We start from the raw sequence: 21062 nt of genomic DNA, 5'->3' as shown, positions 1-21062 counted from the left end.
AGGACTAGAACTCAGCTGAAGGACAAGTGCCGTGAATATGGACTGCCCTATGAGAACCAGGAGGTTGCAGACATGATAGCAGCAATCAGTGACTATGAAGCCTGGCTTGCAGAGCCTCAGGATACGGCTCAGCTTGCCCTTGTACAGCCGCCCGGAGATCAGGGAAGGAACCTAGTGCCGGGGTGGCAGAATCCCGGGGAGGGAACGAGTGCACCTCCCGGGGCCAGTGCAAAAGGAGGCTGCGGCTAAAAGTCCGTTCACCCCTGACATGTTGGCACTGATTACTGCGTGGGGTGACAGAGGGACACAGGAGGAGCCGCTGCAGTTTATCAATATGGCAGTGAACAGACCCGCTTATTGCCCCCATGTCCAACCCAGCAAAGATGAACTCAAACTGGACAAGCACAATCTCACCAAGTACGTGGAAGGCACTGACCAGATCGACAGTTTCTTAAAGAACTTTGAAACGCAGTGCCGGCGGTACAAGGTGCTTCCCCAGCATAGGGTTGCACGTTTGGACCCCTTACTGTCTGGCTTGGCTAAGCAGACGATGATGGTGCTTCCACATGAGTATGCTGATGATTATGACCACCTGAAAGAACTGTTGTTATTTCAGTACGGTTTTACCCCTGAAGCTTACCGGGGTAAATTCCGGCTGGAAGAGAGGCAGCCTCTGGAGTCCTATGTCACCTATGTGACCCGCATGGCTTTGTACGGGATATGCTTGGTGGAGGGCTATGAGGCCAGGACTTACCAACGCCTGCTGGACCTCATCTTTCAGGAGCAGCTCATGCAGCAGTGCCCGCCGGTGGTGAGGGCTTGGGTATACGACAAAAAGCCCAAGACTTACCAGGAGGCGGCGAGGCTAGCAGATGACTATGTGGCCAGCCGAGCTCTGATGCCCGCCAAGGCACCAGCCAAAGCAGCGGCGGCGCCGGCCAAGAAATCTGCTAATACCCCCCGATGGACTCAGAGGCCGTCTGCGGGCAGCAGTCCACAGAAGGCGGGGGAGCTCCGGCACGAGCGCCGGTGCTACAACTGCAACCGCACTGGTCACATCAGACCAGATTGCCCGGAACCCCTGCGTTCCAGCGGACCCCATCAGGGGCAACGAACCCGAGCTGCGAAGCCGGTAGCCCGCGTGCGGGTGGCTTCCACCAAGGCGACCAGACCGGTCATGGAAACAACTCCCAATGAGACGTCCCATGCAACACCTGTCCCGGTTTCATCGGTGCCTACAGCCAGGAGCGGAGGACATCTCAGTGCAGACCTGCAGCAGACGGACGGCCGGAGCAGACATCTCACTCCGCTCACAGTCGGTGACCGGCAAGCAGTCGGCTTGCTGGATTCAGGAGCTGCAGTGACCCTGGTCCGACCTGATATGGTCCGGCCAGAGGAATTGCTTCCAGGCCCTGGGATACAGATCACTGTGGCCGACGGAGAGCCACGTTTCTTGCAAGTGGCCAGAATCTTTTTGGATTGGGGGGAGGGACAGGATGTGCGGGAGGTGGGATTTTACCCGGGTTTGGATGCTGAAGTTCTTCTTGGCAACGATCTGGGTCCGATGACCTGCACCTACGACCGGGTGCCCAAGCCCGCTGCAGTGGCGGCGGTTACCCGGAGCCAGACCGCGGCAATGGCGGCAGCGCCAGTCCCCCAGCCTTTGGGACCAACGTTAGCGGAGGGCGCAGAGGAGCCCGGGGAGGTAAGCCAGGATCAGTTGCAACCACAGACTGACTTACTGTTCCCCCTCACCCTTCCCCATTCTCCGGACAATGACATGACTGGGGGGTGACCAGAATTAGGAGCCCAGTTTAGGGAGGCAGTGAAGACAGACCCTACCCTGGCCGGCGTGAGACTTCGGGCGTCCGAATCTCAGGCAGGGGAAGGCACTGAGCACTGCCTATGGTATAAGGGACTCCTGTATAGAGAAGAAGGGAACCCAGGGATAGAGGAGGGGGTGACCGGTAAGCGACAGCTAGTAGTGCCCCAGGGGTAACGACTGCAACTGTTACAGGTAGCTCACTCTATTCCGTTAGTGGGACATCAGGGGATCAACAGGACGCGAGCCCGGTAATTACAGCGTTACTACTGGCCGGGGGCATCACGAGATGTGGGCAATTTCTGCCGCTCTTGTGATGCCTGCCAGCGAGTGGGTAAGGCGGGCGACCGTGTGAAGGCACCCCTGAAACCCCTACCGATAATAGGGGAACCCTTCCAGAAAGTAGCGATGGACCATGTAGGACCCCTTATGATTCCTAGCACGTCCGGGAAGCGCTACATCCTCGCGGTGGTGGATTTTGCCACCCGGTACCCTGAGGCGGTAGCGCTTGGCACCATAGATGCCAAGACAGTGGCAGCATCTTTGCTGAACATTTTTTCTAGGGTAGGTTTCCCTAGTGAGATCCTAACTGATCAGGGGTCGCAGTTCATGAGTGAACTACTACATTGTCTCTGGGATGCATGCGGTGTACAGCACCGGCGCACTACCCCTTACCATCCCCAGACAAACGGATTATGTGAGAGGTTTAACGGTACCCTGAAGCAGATGCTTCGGACCTATATAGAGGCGGAGGGAAAATACTGGGAGATTCATTTACAGCACTTGCTGTTTGCCTACCGAGAGGTACCACAGGAATCTACAGGCTTCTCCCCCTTCGAGCTACTATATGGCCGCAGGGTACGTGGACCTCTGGACCTGTTCCGTGAGGGATGGGAAGGGGAGGCTACTGCTACTGATGCTTCAGTGATTCAGTATGTAGTAGATCTCCGAGACCGGTTAGAGATGCTCATGGGGGTGGCCCAGGACCACCTCAGGGCCGCTCAGACCAAGCAGAAGCGCTGGTATGACCGGAATGCCCGTAGCAGAGAATTCATCCCAGGACAGCAAGTGCTTGTTCTCAAACCCACTCGGGAGAACAAGTTAATGGCTGCCTGGTCGGGACCGTACCCGGTGATCCGAAAGGTGAATGAGTACAACTATGTTGTACAGGTAGAGCCTGAGAGGCACAAGACGTATCACATTAACATGTTGAAGGAGTACAGGAGCACCGAGTATGGGAGCAGTAATGGCCATTTGTAGCCCACTGCTGGAGGATCCGGCGAGCAATGCTCTGCCTGATCTCCTAGGGGAGGCTAGGCAGGGAAACACTGTGGAGCAGGTGGAGATAGGGGCACAGTTGAGTGCTAGGCAGAGAGGAGAAGCTAGGGACATGCTAGCTAAGTTTAGCACCCTCTTCACTGACATGCCAGGGACCACACATCTCACAAAACCCCCAGTGCACACAGGGGACCTGCAGCCTCTGCATAAGCACGTTTATAGAGTATCAGCAGAGGTCAAGACCAGTATGGAGAAGGAGATAGAGGAGATGCTGACCCTAGGGGTAATTACTCCGTCCCAGAGCCATTGGGCAAGCCCGGTAGTCCTAGTCCCTAAGAAGGACAAGACCACCCAGTTTTGTGTGGACTACCGCTTACTCAACGCCGGGACGGTGTCAGATGCCTACCCCATGCCCCGCATGGATGAGTTACTGGATGAACTCGCGGGGGCAAAGTATCTGACCACCATGGATTTGAGCAAAGGTTATTGGCAAATCCCACTGACCCTGGAGGCTAGGGAGAAGTCAGCATTCATCACTCCAAGTGGCCTCTATGAGTTTTTAGTGATGCCATTTGGGATGAAGAATGCCCCGGCTACCTTCCAACGCCTGGTCAATAGGTTATTGGAAGGGATGCAGAGCTATGCCAGGGCTTACTTAGATGACATTGCTGTCTTTAGTAGTTCCTGGGAATCCCACTTAGGACATGTAGCTGCGGTGCTGGATAAGATCAGGGAGGCTGGGCTTACCTTGAAACCCACTAAGTGTATGATAGGGATGGCAGAGGTCCTGTACTTAGGGCACAGGGTGGGTGGAGGGCACCTCAAACCAGAGCCAGCCAAGGTAGAAGCCATAGTTCAGTGGTCTGTTCCAAAAACCAAGAAACAGGTCATGGCATTCTTGGGCATCGCAGGGTACTATAGGAAGTTCGTCCCACAGTACAGCGCCGTGGCCAAAACCCCGACTGATCTGACTAAGAAGCAACTGCCTGTGCTTATTACCTGGACTCCTGCCTGTGAAACTGCTTTCCCGGCACTGAAACTTGTGCTGGCTGGGGCCCCCATACTGGCTGCCCCAGACTAAGCATTTTCTCATTCAGACTGATGCCTCAGACTTTGGTATTGGAGCTGTGTTGAGCCAGGTGGGGGACGACGCAGAGAGCACCCTGTGGTGTACCTCAGCCGAAAACTACTCCCCAGGGAGGTTGCATATGCCACCATTGAGGAGTGCTTGGCCATTGTGTGGGCACTCAAAAAGCTCCAGCCCTATGTACATGGAAGGGCTATCACGGTCCTCACCGACCACAACCCCCTGAGTTGGCTGCAGAGGGCATCAGGAGAGAATGCCAAGTTGCTGAGATGGAGCTTAGCTTTACAAGAATTTGAATTTACCATTCAGCCCACAAAGGGCAGTGAAAACAGCAATGCTGATGGACTTTCACGTCAGGACTATCCCTCAGACTGAGTTCATTAATGGTGCCCGCAGTGCCCCACTCCCCTTTAGGGCCAGTGGGCCACAGGTCACCCATTAAGAAGGGGAGGTGTAGAGGGAGAGAGGGTTTGGCCCGGCATTAAAGGGGTTGCACCCCATATGGCCACCCCTTGACCTCACCAGGGAGACAAGGGGTTAACTGGACTGCGGTCCAGGAACGTGGTTTGCACCTTGTTATATCATGAAAATGTATGTTCCCCTGTTCCCATGTTTTATTATTATGTCAGTGTCTGCACCACACACACACTGGGATCCATCCGGGAGGTTAAGGGTTTATAGCTGTATAGTGATTATAGCCCTTTGTTTAATTTTCCCGCCTTTTCAGGCACCATTTTGCAGGGTCTCATAGGCCGCCATTGAAGCTCCATTCATTTCAATGGCGGATCTAGCTGTTTTGGACCTGTTTCCCTCGAAGACCAGCAGGTGGCGTCCGAGAGGAAGAGCGGCGGTTTCCCATTGTAAGTTAATGGGCTCATTGACTTCAATGGAGATTCCTCGACGGCGCTTTCCAGGAACGAGTTGGCTGCCGTCCAAACCGCAAAACCGCAAAGCGGATACTTTATCTGAAAAAGAGCTTTGATCACTGATTAGTCAAGTTCAACGTTAAGTGGCGTGGGAATCTTCGGTTCTAGGGCACCCAGAAATAAAATTCTTTTTGCCCCTAGTTCCTAGACAGCCCCCCACTCGACCACCACCGGGTCCCCGAATCTAGGACCCCCGGAAGGGGTCGTGCTGAAAGAGCGGGTCACGCCATAGGTTCCAATGGCGGCAACAGAAGCAGCTCAAGAAAATGACTAAGTCAGAAACGCTACAAACCATAAGCCCATATCTCCGGTTCTGGAGGGTCCAGAGGGCCAGGGTTTGGGGTACCTGTAGTCACTGCTCCGGCACGACTGCAGAACCATCCTTGACCCTCTTTGACAAACCCGACGGAGTATGGACCACCTTAAAGGTTCGGGAGTTTTTCCCATAGACTTCAATGGCGTCCGGTTCCCATTGACTGGCTATGACGGAGAAACCCCATAGGCTTCAACAGCGGCGATGCCCCGTTGAAAGTCTATGGCGGTGGATTCCCATAGCCGCCAATGGCGGCGGTTTACCATTGAAAGTCTATGGCGGCGGAGCCCGTTGTTTTCAATGGGGATTTAGTGAAAAACCGTGATTTAATTTACAGCGGAGAATTTTGTATTAAAATAGGAAACGGTTTAAGTAGTATTTGTGTATCTCCGGTTCCGAAGGTCATAGCAGGCTGAAACTTGGACCATATGGTGTCCCAGTTCCGGCATTGACATCTGGGTAGTTTGGACCCAATGGACCAAACGGAACCGGATATTTTAATATGTTTATGTTTTACCTTTAATGTTGTATCCCAAGGCAGGGATAAAAACTTGAGGAGATTCCTTTGCACAAAGGGAAGCAGATGGTCAGAGAGGCGTCCCAATGTCTAGAGACCAAGTACTGTTCAAAGGGTTTTGCCACCTTCACTGTTTACCTGAAGGCGGAGACGCCTCAAACTAGAGTGGTTTGTGAGTGTCATATTTTACACCTACAAACAAGGGTCATCCTGCCAGATATTCCTTTTGGTAGACTGGCCGGCGTCCCTGATGTAAATGTGTTGGGCTACAGAAATGAGACCCTCAGGGTCCTAGTGCGCATGGGCTAACTAGCTGGAGGGCATGGGTTAAAATGTGTTCCCACGTTAAAGATTGGCTACAGGTAATTGTTATCCAATAGCCTGTACTCAATGTTAAGAATAGGGTTACAAAGATATATAAACTGTGGTCAACCCTATATCCATTGTCTTCAAATACCATCTTGATTGTTACCTGATTGCGGGAGAATTGCTATCTGATACTTCTCATCCCCCATCCCCCAGTAAGTGTTACTTTCTTGCCTGTTACTGTACTATATTGCTGTGTTCACCTATTTAAGGAATAAATATACTTTATTATATCTGAGCCTCGTTCAGTTCAACCCAGTTATTTGGTGTATTATTATAGCCTGTCACAAAGTTACCGTCACACACACCCTCGCCCCGTGACCAGGAAACCACCCCCTCGCCCCGTGACCTGGAAGCTACTCCCGACGCCCCGTGACCTAGAAACTACTCCCAACGCCTTGTAAGCAGGAAACTATCCCCACGCCCCGTTACCTGGAAGCTACTCTCGAAGCCCTGTGATATGGAAACAACTCGCTACACCCAGTGTCCTGGAAACTACTCCCCACACCCTGTGACCTGGAAGCTAATCCCGACACTCCATGACCTGGAAACTACTCCCCACCCCCTTTGACCTGGAAACTACTCCATAGGCCTTGTGACCTGGAAACTACTCCCTGTGCCCCGTGACCTGGAAGCTACTCCATATGCCCCTGTGACTTGGAAGCTACTCCCGACGCCCCGTGACCTGGAAGCAATTTCCTACGCACCGTGTCCTGGAAGCCACTCCCTATGCACCATGACCTGAAAGCTACTGCCGTCGCCCCGTGACCTGGAAGCTACTCTCGACACCCCCGACTTGGAAACTACTCCCGACGCCCGTGACCTGGAAACTACTCCCTACACCCCATGACTTGGAAGCTACTATATACGCCCCGTGACCTGGAAGCTTCTCCCTACACCCCGTGACCTGGAAGCTACTCCCTACGCCCCGTGATCTGGATGCTACTCCCCACGCCCTGTGACCTGGAAGCAAATCCCGACACCCCATGACCTGGCAACTACTCCTCACCCCCCTTGACCAGGAAACTACTCCATACGCCCCATGACCTGGAAACTACTCCCTGTGACCTAGAAACTACTACCCACCCCCAGTGACCTGGAAGCTACTCCCGACGCCCCATGACCTGGAAACTACTCCATAGGCCCTGGAACCTGGAAACTACTCCCCGTGACCTGGAAAGCTACTCCCCACACCTCGTGACCTGGAAGCTACTCCCCACACCCCGTGACTTGCAAGCTACTCCCCACACCCCTTGACCTGGAAACTACTCCCGACACCCCTTGACCTGGAAACTACTCCCGACACCCCTTGACCTGGAAACTACTCCCGACACCCCTTGACCTGGAAACTACTCCCCACACCCTGTGACCTGGAAGCTACTCCCCACACCCCTTGACCTAGAAGCAACTCCCTGTGACCTGGAAACTACAGTACTCCTGACACCACTTGACCTAGAAACTACTCCCTATACCCCGTGACCTGGAAGCTATTCCCCACACCCCGTGACCTGGAAGCTACTACCCACACCCCGTGACCTGGAAGCTACTCCCTACGCCCCGTGACCTGGAAGCTACTCCCTACGCCCCGTGACCTCGATGCTACTTCCCACGCCCTGTGACCTGGAAGCAAAATCCCGACACCCCATGGCCTGGCAACTACTCCTCACCCCCCTTGACCAGGAAACTACTCCATACGCCCCATGACCTGGAAACTACTACCCACCCCCAGTGACCTGGAAGCTACAACCGATGCCCCATGACCTGGAAACTACTCCATAGGCCCTGGGACCTGGAAGCTACTCCCTACACCTGTGACCTGGAAAGCTACTCCCTACGCCCCGTAACTTGGAAGCTACTCCCTACGCACTTTGGCCTGGAAACTACTCGCTACAACCTGTGACCTGGAAGCTACTCCCTATACCTGTGACCTTGAAACTACTCCCTACGTCCCGAAAGCTGGAAGCTACTCTCGATGCCTGTGACCAGGGAACTACTCCTTACCCCGTGACCTGGAAGCTACTCCTGATGCCCCATGACCTGGAAGCTACTCCCTATACCTGTGACTTTGAAACTACTCCCTACGTCTCAAAACCTGGAAGCTACTCCCCACACCCCGTGACTTGGAAGCTACTCCCCACACCCTGAGACCTGGAAATTACTCCCTACAACACGTGACGTGGAATCTACTTCCTACGCCCGTGACCAGGGAACTACTCCACATGTACCGTGACCTGGAAGCTACTCCCGACGCTCTGTGACCTGGAAACTACTCCTGATGCCGTCTGACCTGGAAACTACTCCCTACACCCCGTGACCAGGGAACTAGTCACCACGCCCCGTGACCTGGAAGCTACTCCTGATGCCATGTGACCTGGAAACTACTCCCTACACCCTGTGACCTGGAAACTAGTCCCCACACCCCGTGACCTGGATTATACTCCAGAAACCCTATGACCTGGAAACTACTCCTTACCCCCAGTGACTTGGGAGCTACTCCCTACACCCTGTGACCTGGAAACTACTCCTTACCCCCTATGACCTGGAAGCTACTCCCGATGCCCCATGACATGGAAGCTACTCCCTACGCCATGTGACCTGGAAGCTACTCCCGATGCCCCATGACTTGGAAACTACTCCCCACATCCATGACCTGGATCGTACTCCCCATGCCCTGCTTCTCCTCTCACCTGGACCCCCGGACGAGTTGAAGTGCATGTGGTTGAAGAGCAGTGGGTGGTCCGGGCCCTGGTCAGGACTGTAGAAGGGGAACACATCCTGTCCCATACCCAGCCCCTGGTGGAGCAGCAGCACGTTCTGCATGTGCTTCTCACTGGTCATATGGATACGCAGGTTGCGGGAGATGTTGGTCTCGTAGTTGCACACTTTGCAGTGCCACGACGCCTTCTGCTTCAGTTGCCGGTCTGGGGGGGAAGGCATACCGGCCTCACCTTGACCTGCATTGACCCCCAATGCTGTCAGGGGAGGGGCCACTGTATTTGGGGTGGTCGAAGGCCCCGGGTGGCCCTGGAGGTTGGCCAGGTGTTTGTCGGACTGCATGTGAATGGTGAGGTTCCCCTTGGTGGTGGTGGAGTAGTTGCAGGCCTCGCAGCGGTACGGCTTGTAACCGCAGTTGTAGCTCTCGCCCCGGGCCAGGCGGGGGTGCTGCTGACCGGTGTGGCAGTAGGAGCAGTGGCTGTGGCTCTCTGGGTGCTTTTCTTTCATATGGACATCCAATGTTTGCTGGTACTTGTAGTGCCAGTTACACTTGGGGCATTTGAGGGTCTTGCAGGAGTTTCGGGAATGAAGGAGGGAGAGGTGGCCCTGGAGAGAGAGGCTTTGGAATGGTTGGGGGCCTGAGGTCATTGTGTAGTCATCGAGGGCCCGGGGCCCACAGTCAGTGTCTGTTTGGTCTCCTCTCTTGTCAACGCAGTGGTGGCCGCCCACATGTAGAAAGGAGCTGGTCATCATTGGGCCGTAGAAGCTTTGGTTTGCGAGTAGCTGCTCAGTGATATCAGAGGTTGGGGGAGTCCCTTCTCTCTCCTCGTCCTCCTCGTCCTCCTCTACGCCCCCCTCTCCCATGGCCTTGGTCACTGCTGGGTGCCATGTGGCTTCCCCATTCTTTCCGTCCATGTCGGCCTTTGAATCTTTGGCTTCGGTTGGGTGTGGTGTTACAGTGGAGTCACGGCGGTTCTGCCTTGCTAGTGAGTCGAGCACCAGGCCCGGGGGGAGCTGGGGACTGGGTCCTGGGACCCCTGTGGGCGCCACTTGGCTTTCGTCAGCTGGATGCTCTGGATTGGAAGTTAAGTCCTTTGCATTTCCTGTGTGTGCCCTCTGCTCAGACACACTTGGGCTCACCTCTATGAGGGGCGAAGATTGGGCCACCATCTCCGGCTCTAGGCCAGCCTCTAACACCTTCCTGCAGTAGCCGCCGTGGCTTGTATTTGGTTCTAATAGGCTGAAGAAGAGCTGCCTGTTGGAGCCGTGCACAATGGCCGAGGTCTCCCCCGCTGCCAGTTGATCTTGGTATGGGTGGTCCAACCCATGGGCTTGGGACGCGTGCCTCCCCAACCTGTCCCCGCGCCCAAAGGAGAGCTGGCACGGGTGGCACATCCACACGACGTCCTCCCACTGTGCCTCCTGGTTGCCTCCACTTGGGTTGGCTTTTTCGTCTGCTTCCTCCCCCTGATCCCTCGGCTCCTTTTCTTTGGATTGGTCTTGATGTCCGGGCGAGGCGCCGGGTGCCGGATGGGCAAGATCGGCTGCCCCGGCTGAGGTATGTCGGGATATTTGGTTAGAGCGAAAGCCTTGGTAGGTGGCTGTGAGACGGAACGAGGTGAACCGAGGCGGGGACCGGGCTGCAGCGCTGGGTGAGGCGGGGCGAGGAAGTGTTCCCTCCTCTTCCCCCTTCAGGAGGTAGACGGATCCATCGCTAGAGAACAGCACGCGCCCTGGAAGGGCCTCCCCTTCATCCTCCTCTTCCTCCTGGCAGTTTGGCTCTGCAGAAACGGGGAGCTTTGGCAGAAAAGGGAGGTGCAAAGAGCTGGGGGTCATCAGCAGGGTGGGCTGCAGGAGGGAGGGTGTCGGGCTGAGAGCCCGGTAGCCCCCCCCAGGAATGGGAGAGGGAGAGGGGGGCAGGAGAGGGGTATCTTTGGTGGCTGATGGGCCAAGGGGGAGGTTGAGGTCCAGGGGCCAGGGGCTCCTCTCATTCTGCCCGGGAGAGGCGGGGGAGCGTTCACCAGCATCCATGGCTACGAGGTGGGATCGCGAGAGTCATCTCAGCCCTGTTGAGAGAGAGGAAGGGTGAGGAGTGGACGGGGTTACACCACGTGGGCGAAGAAGGGCAGTTAAACATGCATCTCTGGCAGGGAAGTGGTTAATCATTGCTCTGCGGATCTCTGGCAGGAAAGGGGGTAATCATTGCTTGGCAGGTCTCTGGCAGGGAGGAGTTAATCGTTTGGGAAGGAGTCTATTGCAGGGAAGGGGTTAATCATTGCTCTGCGGGTCTCTCAGGCAGGGAAGGGGTTAATCATTGCATCGGTGTTACACACTCACATTAGAGCACTGGGGGTCAGTGTGATGCAGAGTGTCAGTGTTACACACTCACATTACAGTGCTGGGGGTCAGTGTGGTGCAGAGTGTCGGTGTTACACACTCACATTACAGTGCTGGGGATCAGTGTGATGCAGAGTGTCAGTGTTACACACTCACATTACAGTGCTGGGGGTCAGTGTGGTGCAGAGTGTCGGTGTTACACACTTACATTACAGCGCTGGGGGTCAGTGTGACACAGAGTGTCAGTGTTACACACTCACATTACAGCGCTGGGGGTTAGTGTGACACAGAGCGTCGATGTTACACACTCACATTACAGCGCTGGGGGTCAGTGTGACACAGAGCGTCGGTGTTACACACTCACATTACAGCGCTGAGGGTCAGTGTGACACAGAGCGCCAGTGTTACACACTCACATTACAGTGCTGGGGGTCATTGTGACACAGAGCGCCGGTGTTACACTCACATTACAGCACTGGGGGTCAGTGTGACACAGAGCGTCGGTGTTACACACTCACATTACAGCGCTGGGGGTCAGTGTGACACTCACATTACAGCGCTGAAGGTCAGTGTGACACAGAACGTCGGTGTTACACACTCACATTACAGCGCTGGGAGTCAGTGTTACACACTCACATTACAGCGCTGGGGGTCAGTGTGACACAGAGCGTCGGTGTTACACACACACATTACAGCGCTGAGGGTCAGTGTGACACAGAGCGTCGGTGTTAAACACTCACATTACAGCGCTGGGGGTCAGTGTGACACAGAGCGCCGGTGTTACACACTCACATTACAGCGCTGAGGGGCAGTGTGAAACAGAGCGTCGGTGTTACACACTCACATTACAGTGCTGGGGGTCAGTGTGACACAGAGCGTCGGTGTTACACACTCACATTACAGCGCTGGGGGTCAGTGTGACACAGAGCGCCGGTGTTACACACCATTACAGCGCTGAGGGTCAGTGTGACACAGAGCGTCGGTGTTAAACACTCACATTACAGCGCTGGGGGTCAGTGTGACACAGAGCGCCGGTGTTACACACTCACATTACAGCGCTGGGGGGTCAGTGTGACACAGAGTGTCGGTGTTACACACTCACATTACAGTGCTGGGGGTTAGTGTGACACAGAGCGTCGATGTTACACACTCACATTACAGTGCTGGGGGTCAGTGTGACACAGAGCGCCGGTGTTACACACACATTACAGTGCTGGGGGTCAGTGTGACACAGAGCGTCGGTGTTACACACTTACATTACAGCGCTGGGGGTCAGTGTGACACAGAGTGTCGGTGTTACACACTCACATTACAGCGCTGAGGGTCAGTGTGAAACAGAGCGTCGGTGTTAAACACTCACATTACAGCGCTGGGGGTCAGTGTGACACAGAGTGTCAGTGTTACAAACTCACATTACAGCGCTGGGGGGTCAGTGTGACACAGAGTGTCGGTGTTACACACTCACATAACAGTGCTGGGGGTCAGTGTGACACATAGCGCCGGTGTTACACACACATTACAGCGCTGGGGGTCAGTGTGACACAGAGCGTCGGTGTTACACACTCACATTACAGCGCTGAGGGTCAGTGTTACACACTCACATTACAGCGCTGAGGGTCAGTGTGACACAGAGTGTCGGTGTTAAACACTCACATTACAGCGCTGAAGGTCAGTGTGACACAGAACGTCGGTGTTACACACTCACATTACAGCGCTGGGAGTCAGTGTTACACACTCACATTACAGCGCTGAGGGTCAGTGTGACACAGAGTGTCGGTGTTAAACACTCACATTACAGCGCTGGGGGTCAGTGTGACACAGCGCGTCGGTGTTAAACACTCACATTACAGCGCTGGGGGTCAGTGTGACACAGAGCGCCGGTGTTACACACTCACATTACAGCGCTGGGGGTCAGTGTGACACAGAGTGTCGGTGTTACACACTCACATTACAGCGCTGAGGGTCAGTGTGAAACAGAGCGTCGGTGTTAAACACTCACATTACAGCGCTGGGGGTCAGTGTGACACAGAGTGTCAGTGTTACAAACTCACATTACAGCGCTGGGGGTCAGTGTGACACAGAGTGTCGGTGTTACACACTCACATAACAGTGCTGGGGGTCAGTGTGACACAGAGCGCCGGTGTTACACACACGTTACAGCGCTGGGGGGTCAGTGTGACACAGAGTGTCGGTGTTACACACTCACATAACAGTGCTGGGGGTCAGTGTGACACAGAGCGCCGGTGTTACACACACATTACAGCGCTGGGGGTCAGTGTGACACAGAGCGCCGGTGTAACACACTCACATTACAGCGCTGGGGGTCAGTGTGACACAGAGCGCCGGTGTTACACACACATTACAGCGCTGGGGGTCAGTGTGACACAGAGCGTCGGTGTTACACACTCACATTACAGCGCTGAGGGTCAGTGTGACACAGAGCGTCGGTGTTACACACTTACATTACAGCGCTGGGGGTCAGTGTGACACAGAGCGCCGGTGTTACACACTCACATTACAGCGCTGAGGGGCAATGTGAAACAGAGCGTCGGTATTACACACACATTACAGTGCTGGGGGTCAGTGTGACACAGAGCGCCGGTGTTACACACTCACATTACAGCGCTGAGCGTCAGTGTGACACAGAGCGTCGGTGTTAAACACTCACATTACAGCGCTGGGGGTCAGTGTGACACAGAACGTCGGTGTTACACACTCACATTACAGCGCTGAGGGTCAGTGTGACACAGAGCGTCGGTGTTACACACTCACATTACAGCGCTGAGGGGCAGTGTGAAACAGAGCGTCAGTGTTACACACTCACATTACAGTGCTGGGGGTCAGTGTGACACAGAGTGTCGGTGTTACACACTCACATAACAGTGCTGGGGGTCAGTGTGACACAGAGTGTCAGTGTTACACACTCACATTACAGCGCTGGGGGTTAGTGTGACACAGAGCGTCGATGTTACACACTCACATTACAGCGCTGGGGGTCAGTGTGACACAGAGCGTCGGTGTTACACACTCACATTACAGCGCTGAGGGTCAGTGTGACACAGAGCGCCAGTGTTACACACTCACATTACAGTGCTGGGGGTCAGTGTGACACAGAGCGTCGGTGTTACACACTCACATTACATCGCTGGGGGTCAGTGTGACACTCACATTACAGCGCTGAAGGTCAGTGTGACACAGAACGTCGGTGTTACACACTCACATTACAGCGCTGGGAGTCAGTGTTACACACTCACATTACAGCGCTGGGGGTCAGTGTGACACAGAGCGTCGGTGTTACACACACACATTACAGCGCTGAGGGTCAGTGTGACACAGAGCGTCGGTGTTAAACACTCACATTACAGCGCTGGGGGTCAGTGTGACACAGAGCGTCGGTGTTACACACTCACATTACAGCGCTGGGGGTCAGTGTGACACTCACATTACAGCGCTGAAGGTCAGTGTGACACAGAACGTCGGTGTTACACACTCACATTACAGCGCTGGGAGTCAGTGTTACACACTCACATTACAGCGCTGGGGGTCAGTGTGACACAGAGCGTCGGTGTTACACACACACATTACAGCGCTGAGGGTCAGTGTGACACAGAGCGTCGGTGTTAAACACTCACATTACAGCGCTGGGGGTCAGTGTGACACAGAGCGCCGGTGTTACACACTCACATTACAGCGCTGAGGGGCAGTGTGAAACAGAGCGTCGGTGTTACACACTCACATTACAGTGCTGGGGGTCAGTGTGACACAGAGCGTCGGTGTTACACACTCACATTACAGCGCTGGGGGTCAGTGTGACACAGAGCACCGGTGTTACACACTCACATTACAGCGCTGAGGGTCAGTGTGACACAGAGCGTCGGTGTTAAACACTCACATTACAGCGCTGGGGGTCAGTGTGACACAGAGCGCCGGTGTTACACACTCACATTACAGCGCTGGGGGGTCAGTGTGACACAGAGTGTCGGTGTTACACACTCACATTACAGTGCTGGGGGTTAGTGTGACACAGAGCGTCGATGTTACACACTCACATTACAGTGCTGGGGGTCAGTGTGACACAGAGCGCCGGTGTTACACACACATTACAGTGCTGGGGGTCAGTGTGACACAGAGTGTCAGTGTTACAAACTCACATTACAGCGCTGGGGGGTCAGTGTGACACAGAGTGTCGGTGTTACACACTCACATAACAGTGCTGGGGGTCAGTGTGACACAGAGCGCCGGTGTTACACACACATTACAGCGCTGGGGGTCAGTGTGACACAGAGCGTCGGTGTTACACACTCACATTACAGCGCTGAGGGTCAGTGTTACACACTCACATTACAGCGCTGAGGGTCAGTGTGACACAGAGTGTCGGTGTTAAACACTCACATTACAGCGCTGAAGGTCAGTGTGACACAGAACGTCGGTGTTACACACTCACATTACAGCGCTGGGAGTCAGTGTTACACACTCACATTACAGCGCTGAGGGTCAGTGTGACACAGAGTGTCGGTGTTAAACACTCACATTACAGCGCTGGGGGTCAGTGTGACACAGCGCGTCGGTGTTAAACACTCACATTACAGCGCTGGGGGTCAGTGTGACACAGAGCGCCGGTGTTACACACTCACATTACAGCGCTGGGGGTCAGTGTGACACAGAGTGTCGGTGTTACACACTCACATTACAGCGCTGAGGGTCAGTGTGAAACAGAGCGTCGGTGTTAAACACTCACATTACAGCGCTGGGGGTCAGTGTGACACAGAGTGTCAGTGTTACAAACTCACATTACAGCACTGGGGGGTCAGTGTGACACAGAGTGTCGGTGTTACACACTCACATAACAGTGCTGGGGGTCAGTGTGACACAGAGCGCCGGTGTTACACACACGTTACAGCGCTGGGGGGTCAGTGTGACACAGAGTGTCGGTGTTACACACTCACATAACAGTGCTGGGGGTCAGTGTGACACAGAGCGCCGGTGTTACACACACATTACAGCGCTGGGGGTCAGTGTGACACAGAGCGCCGGTGTTACACACTCACATTACAGCGCTGGGGGTCAGTGTGACACAGAGCGCCGGTGTTACACACACATTACAGCGCTGGGGGTCAGTGTGACACAGAGCGTCGGTGTTACACACTCACATTACAGCGCTGAGGGTCAGTGTGACACAGAGCGTCGGTGTTACACACTTACATTACAGCGCTGGGGGTCAGTGTGACACAGAGCGCCGGTGTTACACACTCACATTACAGCGCTGAGGGGCAATGTGAAACAGAGCGTCGGTATTACACACACATTACAGTGCTGGGGGTCAGTGTGACACAGAGCGCCGGTGTTACACACTCACATTACAGCGCTGAGGGTCAGTGTGACACAGAGCGTCGGTGTTAAACACTCACATTACAGCGCTGGGGGTCAGTGTGACACAGAACGTCGGTGTTACACACTCACATTACAGCGCTGAGAGTCAGTGTGACACAGAGCGTCGGTGTTACACACTCACATTACAGCGCTGAGGGGCAGTGTGAAACAGAGCGTCGGTGTTACACACTCACATTACAGTGCTGGGGGTCAGTGTGACACAGCGTGTCGGTGTTACACACTCACATAACAGTGCTGGGGGTCAGTGTGACACAGAGCGCCGGTGTTACACACTCACATTACAGCGCTGGGGGTCAGTGTGACACAGAGCGCCGGTGTTACACACACATTACAGCGCTGGGGGTCAGTGTGACACAGAGCGTCGGTGTTACACACTCACATTACAGCGCTGAGGGTCAGTGTGACACAGAGCGTCGGTGTTACACACTTACATTACAGCGCTGGGGGTCAGTGTGACACAGAGCGCCGGTGTTACACACTCACATTACAGCGCTGAGGGGCAATGTGAAACAGAGCGTCGGTATTACACACACATTACAGCGCTGGGGGGTCAGTGTGACACAGAGTGTCGGTGTTACACACTCACATTACAGTGCTGGGGGTTAGTGTGACACAGAGCGTCGATGTTACACACTCACATTACAGTGCTGGGGGTCAGTGTGACACAGAGCGCCGGTGTTACACACACATTACAGCGCTGGGGGTTAGTGTGACACAGAGCGTCGATGTTACACACTCACATTACAGCGATGGGGGTCAGTGTGACACAGAGCGTCGGTGTTACACACTCACATTACAGCGCTGGGGGTCAGTGTGACACAGTGTGTCGGTGTTACACACTCACATTACAGCGCTGAGGGTCAGTGTGACACAGCGCGTCGGTGTTAAACACTCACATTACAGCGCTGGGGGTCAGTGTGGCACAGAGCGCCGGTGTTACACACTCACATTACAGTGCTGAGGGGCAGTGTGAAACAGAGCGTCGGTGTTACAAACTCACATTACAGTGCTGGGGGTCAGTGTGACACAGAGCACCGGTAATACACACACATTACAGCGCTGGGGGTCAGTGTGACACAGAGCGTCGGTGTTACACACTCACATTACAGCGCTGAGGGTCAGTGTGACACAGAGCGTCGGTGTTACACACTCACATTACAGCGCTGAGGGGCAGTGTGAAACAGAGCGTCGGTGTTACACACTCACATTACAGTGCTGGGGGTCAGTGTGACACAGAGCGCCGGTGTTACACACTCACATTACAGCGCTGAGGGTCAGTGTGACACAGAGCGTCGGTGTTAAACACTCACATTACAGCGCTGGGGGTCAGTGTGACACAGAGTGTCAGTGTAACAAACTCGCATTACAGCGCTGGGGGGTCAGTGTGACACAGAGTGTCGGTGTTACACACTCACATTACAGCGCTGGTAGTCAGTGTTACACACTCAAATTACAGTGCTGGGGGTTGGTGTGACACAGAGCGCTGGTGTTACACACTCACAGTACAGTGCTGGGGGTCAGTGTGACACAGAGCGCCGGTGTTACACACTCACATTACAGCACTGGGGGTCAGTGTGACACAGAGCGCCGGTGTTACACACTCACCTTACAGCGCTGAGGTTCAGTGTGACGCAGAGCGTCGGTGTTACACACTCACATTACAGTGCTGGGGGTCAGTGTGACACAGAGCGTCGGTGTTACACACTCACATTACAGCGCTGGGGGTCAGTGTGACACAGAGCGTCGGTGTTACAAACTCACATTACAGCGCTGGGGGTCAGTGTGACACAGAGCGCCGGTGTTACACACTCACATTACAGCGCTGAGGGTCAATTTGACGCAGAGCGTCAGTGTTACACACACATTACAGTGCTAAGGGTCAGTGTGACACAGAGCGCCGGTGTTACACACTCACCTTACAGCGCTGAGGTTCAGTGTGACGCAGAGCGTCTGTGTTACACACTCACATTACAATGCTGGGGGTCAGTGTGACACAGAGCATCGGTGTTACACACTCACATTACAGCGCTGGAGGTCAGTGTGACACACAGCGTCGGTGTTACACACTCACATTACAGCGCTGGGGGTCAGTGTGACACAGAGCGTCGGTGTTACACACTCACATTACAGCGCTGAGGGTCAGTGTGACACAGAGCGCCAGTGTTACACACTCACATTACAGTGCTGGGGGTCAGTGTGACACAGAGCGCTGGTGTTACACACTCACATTACAGCACTGGGGGTCAGTGTGACACAGAGCGTCGGTGTTACACACTCACATTACAGCGCTGGGGGTCAGTGTGACACTCACATTACAGCGCTGAAGGTCAGTGTGACACAGAACGTCGGTGTTACACACTCACATTACAGCGCTGGGAGTCAGTGTTACACACTCACATTACAGTGCTGGGGGTCAGTGTGACACAGAGCGCCGGTGTTACACACACATTACAGCGCTGGGGGTCAGTGTGACACAGAGCGTCGGTGTTACACACTCACATTACAGCATTGAGGGTCAGTGTGACACAGAGCGTCGGTGTTACACACTCACATTACAGCGCTGGGGGTCAATGTGACACAGAGCGCCGGTGTTACACACTCACATTACAGCGCTGAGGGGCAGTGTGACACAGAGCGTCGGTGTTACACACTCACATTACAGTGCTGGGGGTCAGTGTGACACAGAGCGCCGGTGTTACACACTCACATTACAGCGTTGAGGGGCAGTGTGACACAGAGCGTCGGTGTTATACACTCACATTACAGCGCTGGGGGTCAGTGTGACACACTCACATTACAGCGCTGAAGGTCAGTGTGACACAGAGCGTCAGTGTTACACACTCACATTACAGCGCTGGTAGTCAGTGTTACACACTCAAATTACAGTGCTGGGAGTTAGTGTGACACAGAGCGCCGGTGTTACACACTCACATTACAGCGCTGGGGGTCAGTGTGACACAGAGCGTCTGTGTTACACACTCACATTACAGCACTGGGGGTCAGAGTGACGCAGAGCGCCGGTGTTACACACTCACATTACAGCGCTGGGTGTCAGTGTTACACACAGCGTCGGTGTTACACACTCACATTACAGCACTGGGGGTCAGTGTGACACAGAGCGCCGGTGTTACACACTCACATTACAGCGCTGGGGGTCAGTGTGATGCAGAGCGCTGGTGTTACACACTCACATTACAGCGTTGAGGGTCAGTGTTACACAGAGCGTCAGTGTTACACACTCACATTATAGCGCTGGGGGTCAGTGTGACACAGAGCGCCGGTGTTGCATACACATTACAGCGCTGAGGGTCAGTGTGACACAGAGCGCCGGTTTTACACACTCACATTACAGCGCTGTCGGTCAGTGTGACGCAGAGCACCGGTGTTACACACTCACATTACAGCGCTGAGGGTCAGTGTGACAGAGCGTCGGTGTTACACACTCACATTACAGCGCTGGGGGTCCGTGTGACGCAGAGCGCCGGTGCTACACACTCACATTACAGCGCTGGGGGTCAGTGTGACACAGAGCGTCGGTGTTACACACTCACATTACAGCGCTGAGGGTCAATGTGACGCAGAGCGTCAATGTTACACACTCACATTACAGCACTGGGGGTCAGTGTGACGCAGAGCGTCAGTGTTACACACTCACATTACAGCACTGGGGGGTCAGTGTGACGCAGAGCGTCGGTTTTACACACTCACATTACAGCACTGGGGGTCAGTGTGACACAGAGCACCGGTGCTACACACTCACATTACAGCGCTGGGGGTCAGTGTGACACAGAGCGTCGGTGTTACACACTCACATTACAGCGCTGAGGGTCAGTGTGACACAGAGCGCCAGTGTTACACACTCACATTACAGTGCTGGGGGTCAGTGTGACACAGAGCGCCTGTGTTACACACTCACATTACAGTGCTGGGGGTCAGTTTGACACACTCACATTACAGCGCTGAAGGTCAGTGTGACACAGTACGTCGGTGTTACACACTCACATTACAGCGCTGGGAGTCAGTATTACATACTCACATTACAGCGCTGGGGGTCAGTGTGACACAGAGCGTCGGTGTTACACACTCACATTACAGCGCTGGGGGTCAGTGTGACACAGAGCGTCGGTGTTACACACTCACATTACAGCACTGGTGGTCAGTGTGACACAGAGCGCCGGTGTTACACACACATTACAGCGCTGAGGGTCAGTGTGACACAGAGCATCAGTGTTACACACTCACATTACAGCGATGGGGGTCAGTGTGACGCAGAGCGCCGGTGTTACACACTCACATTACAGCGCTGGGGG

The 21062-nt window shown here is 54.5% G+C and overlaps 1 protein-coding gene across 7 annotated transcripts in view; it reads right to left on the bottom strand.

Annotated features, from left to right (window-relative positions):
• The window catches only part of ZFHX2 (zinc finger homeobox 2), a 189988-nt gene that overhangs the window by 144433 nt on the left and 24493 nt on the right, over positions 1-21062 (bottom strand). For all 7 annotated transcript variants that reach the window (XR_012787802.1, XM_075569082.1, XM_075569084.1 and 4 more), the window contains exon 2: positions 8997-11090. Coding sequence is in view for 6 of the 7 variants with exons in the window: in XM_075569082.1 (XP_075425197.1) it covers positions 8997-11055 (2059 nt within the window). In the remaining variant the exon portion in view is untranslated. The remainder of the gene's footprint in view (positions 1-8996; positions 11091-21062) is intronic.

The sequence above is a fragment of the Ascaphus truei genome, chromosome 13 (genome assembly GCF_040206685.1).
Source record: "Ascaphus truei isolate aAscTru1 chromosome 13, aAscTru1.hap1, whole genome shotgun sequence".
In the NCBI taxonomy this organism is placed as follows: domain Eukaryota; kingdom Metazoa; phylum Chordata; class Amphibia; order Anura; family Ascaphidae; genus Ascaphus; species Ascaphus truei.
The sequence above is the reverse complement of the archived record's forward strand: the minus strand, read 5'-3'. Positions and strand labels throughout refer to the sequence as shown.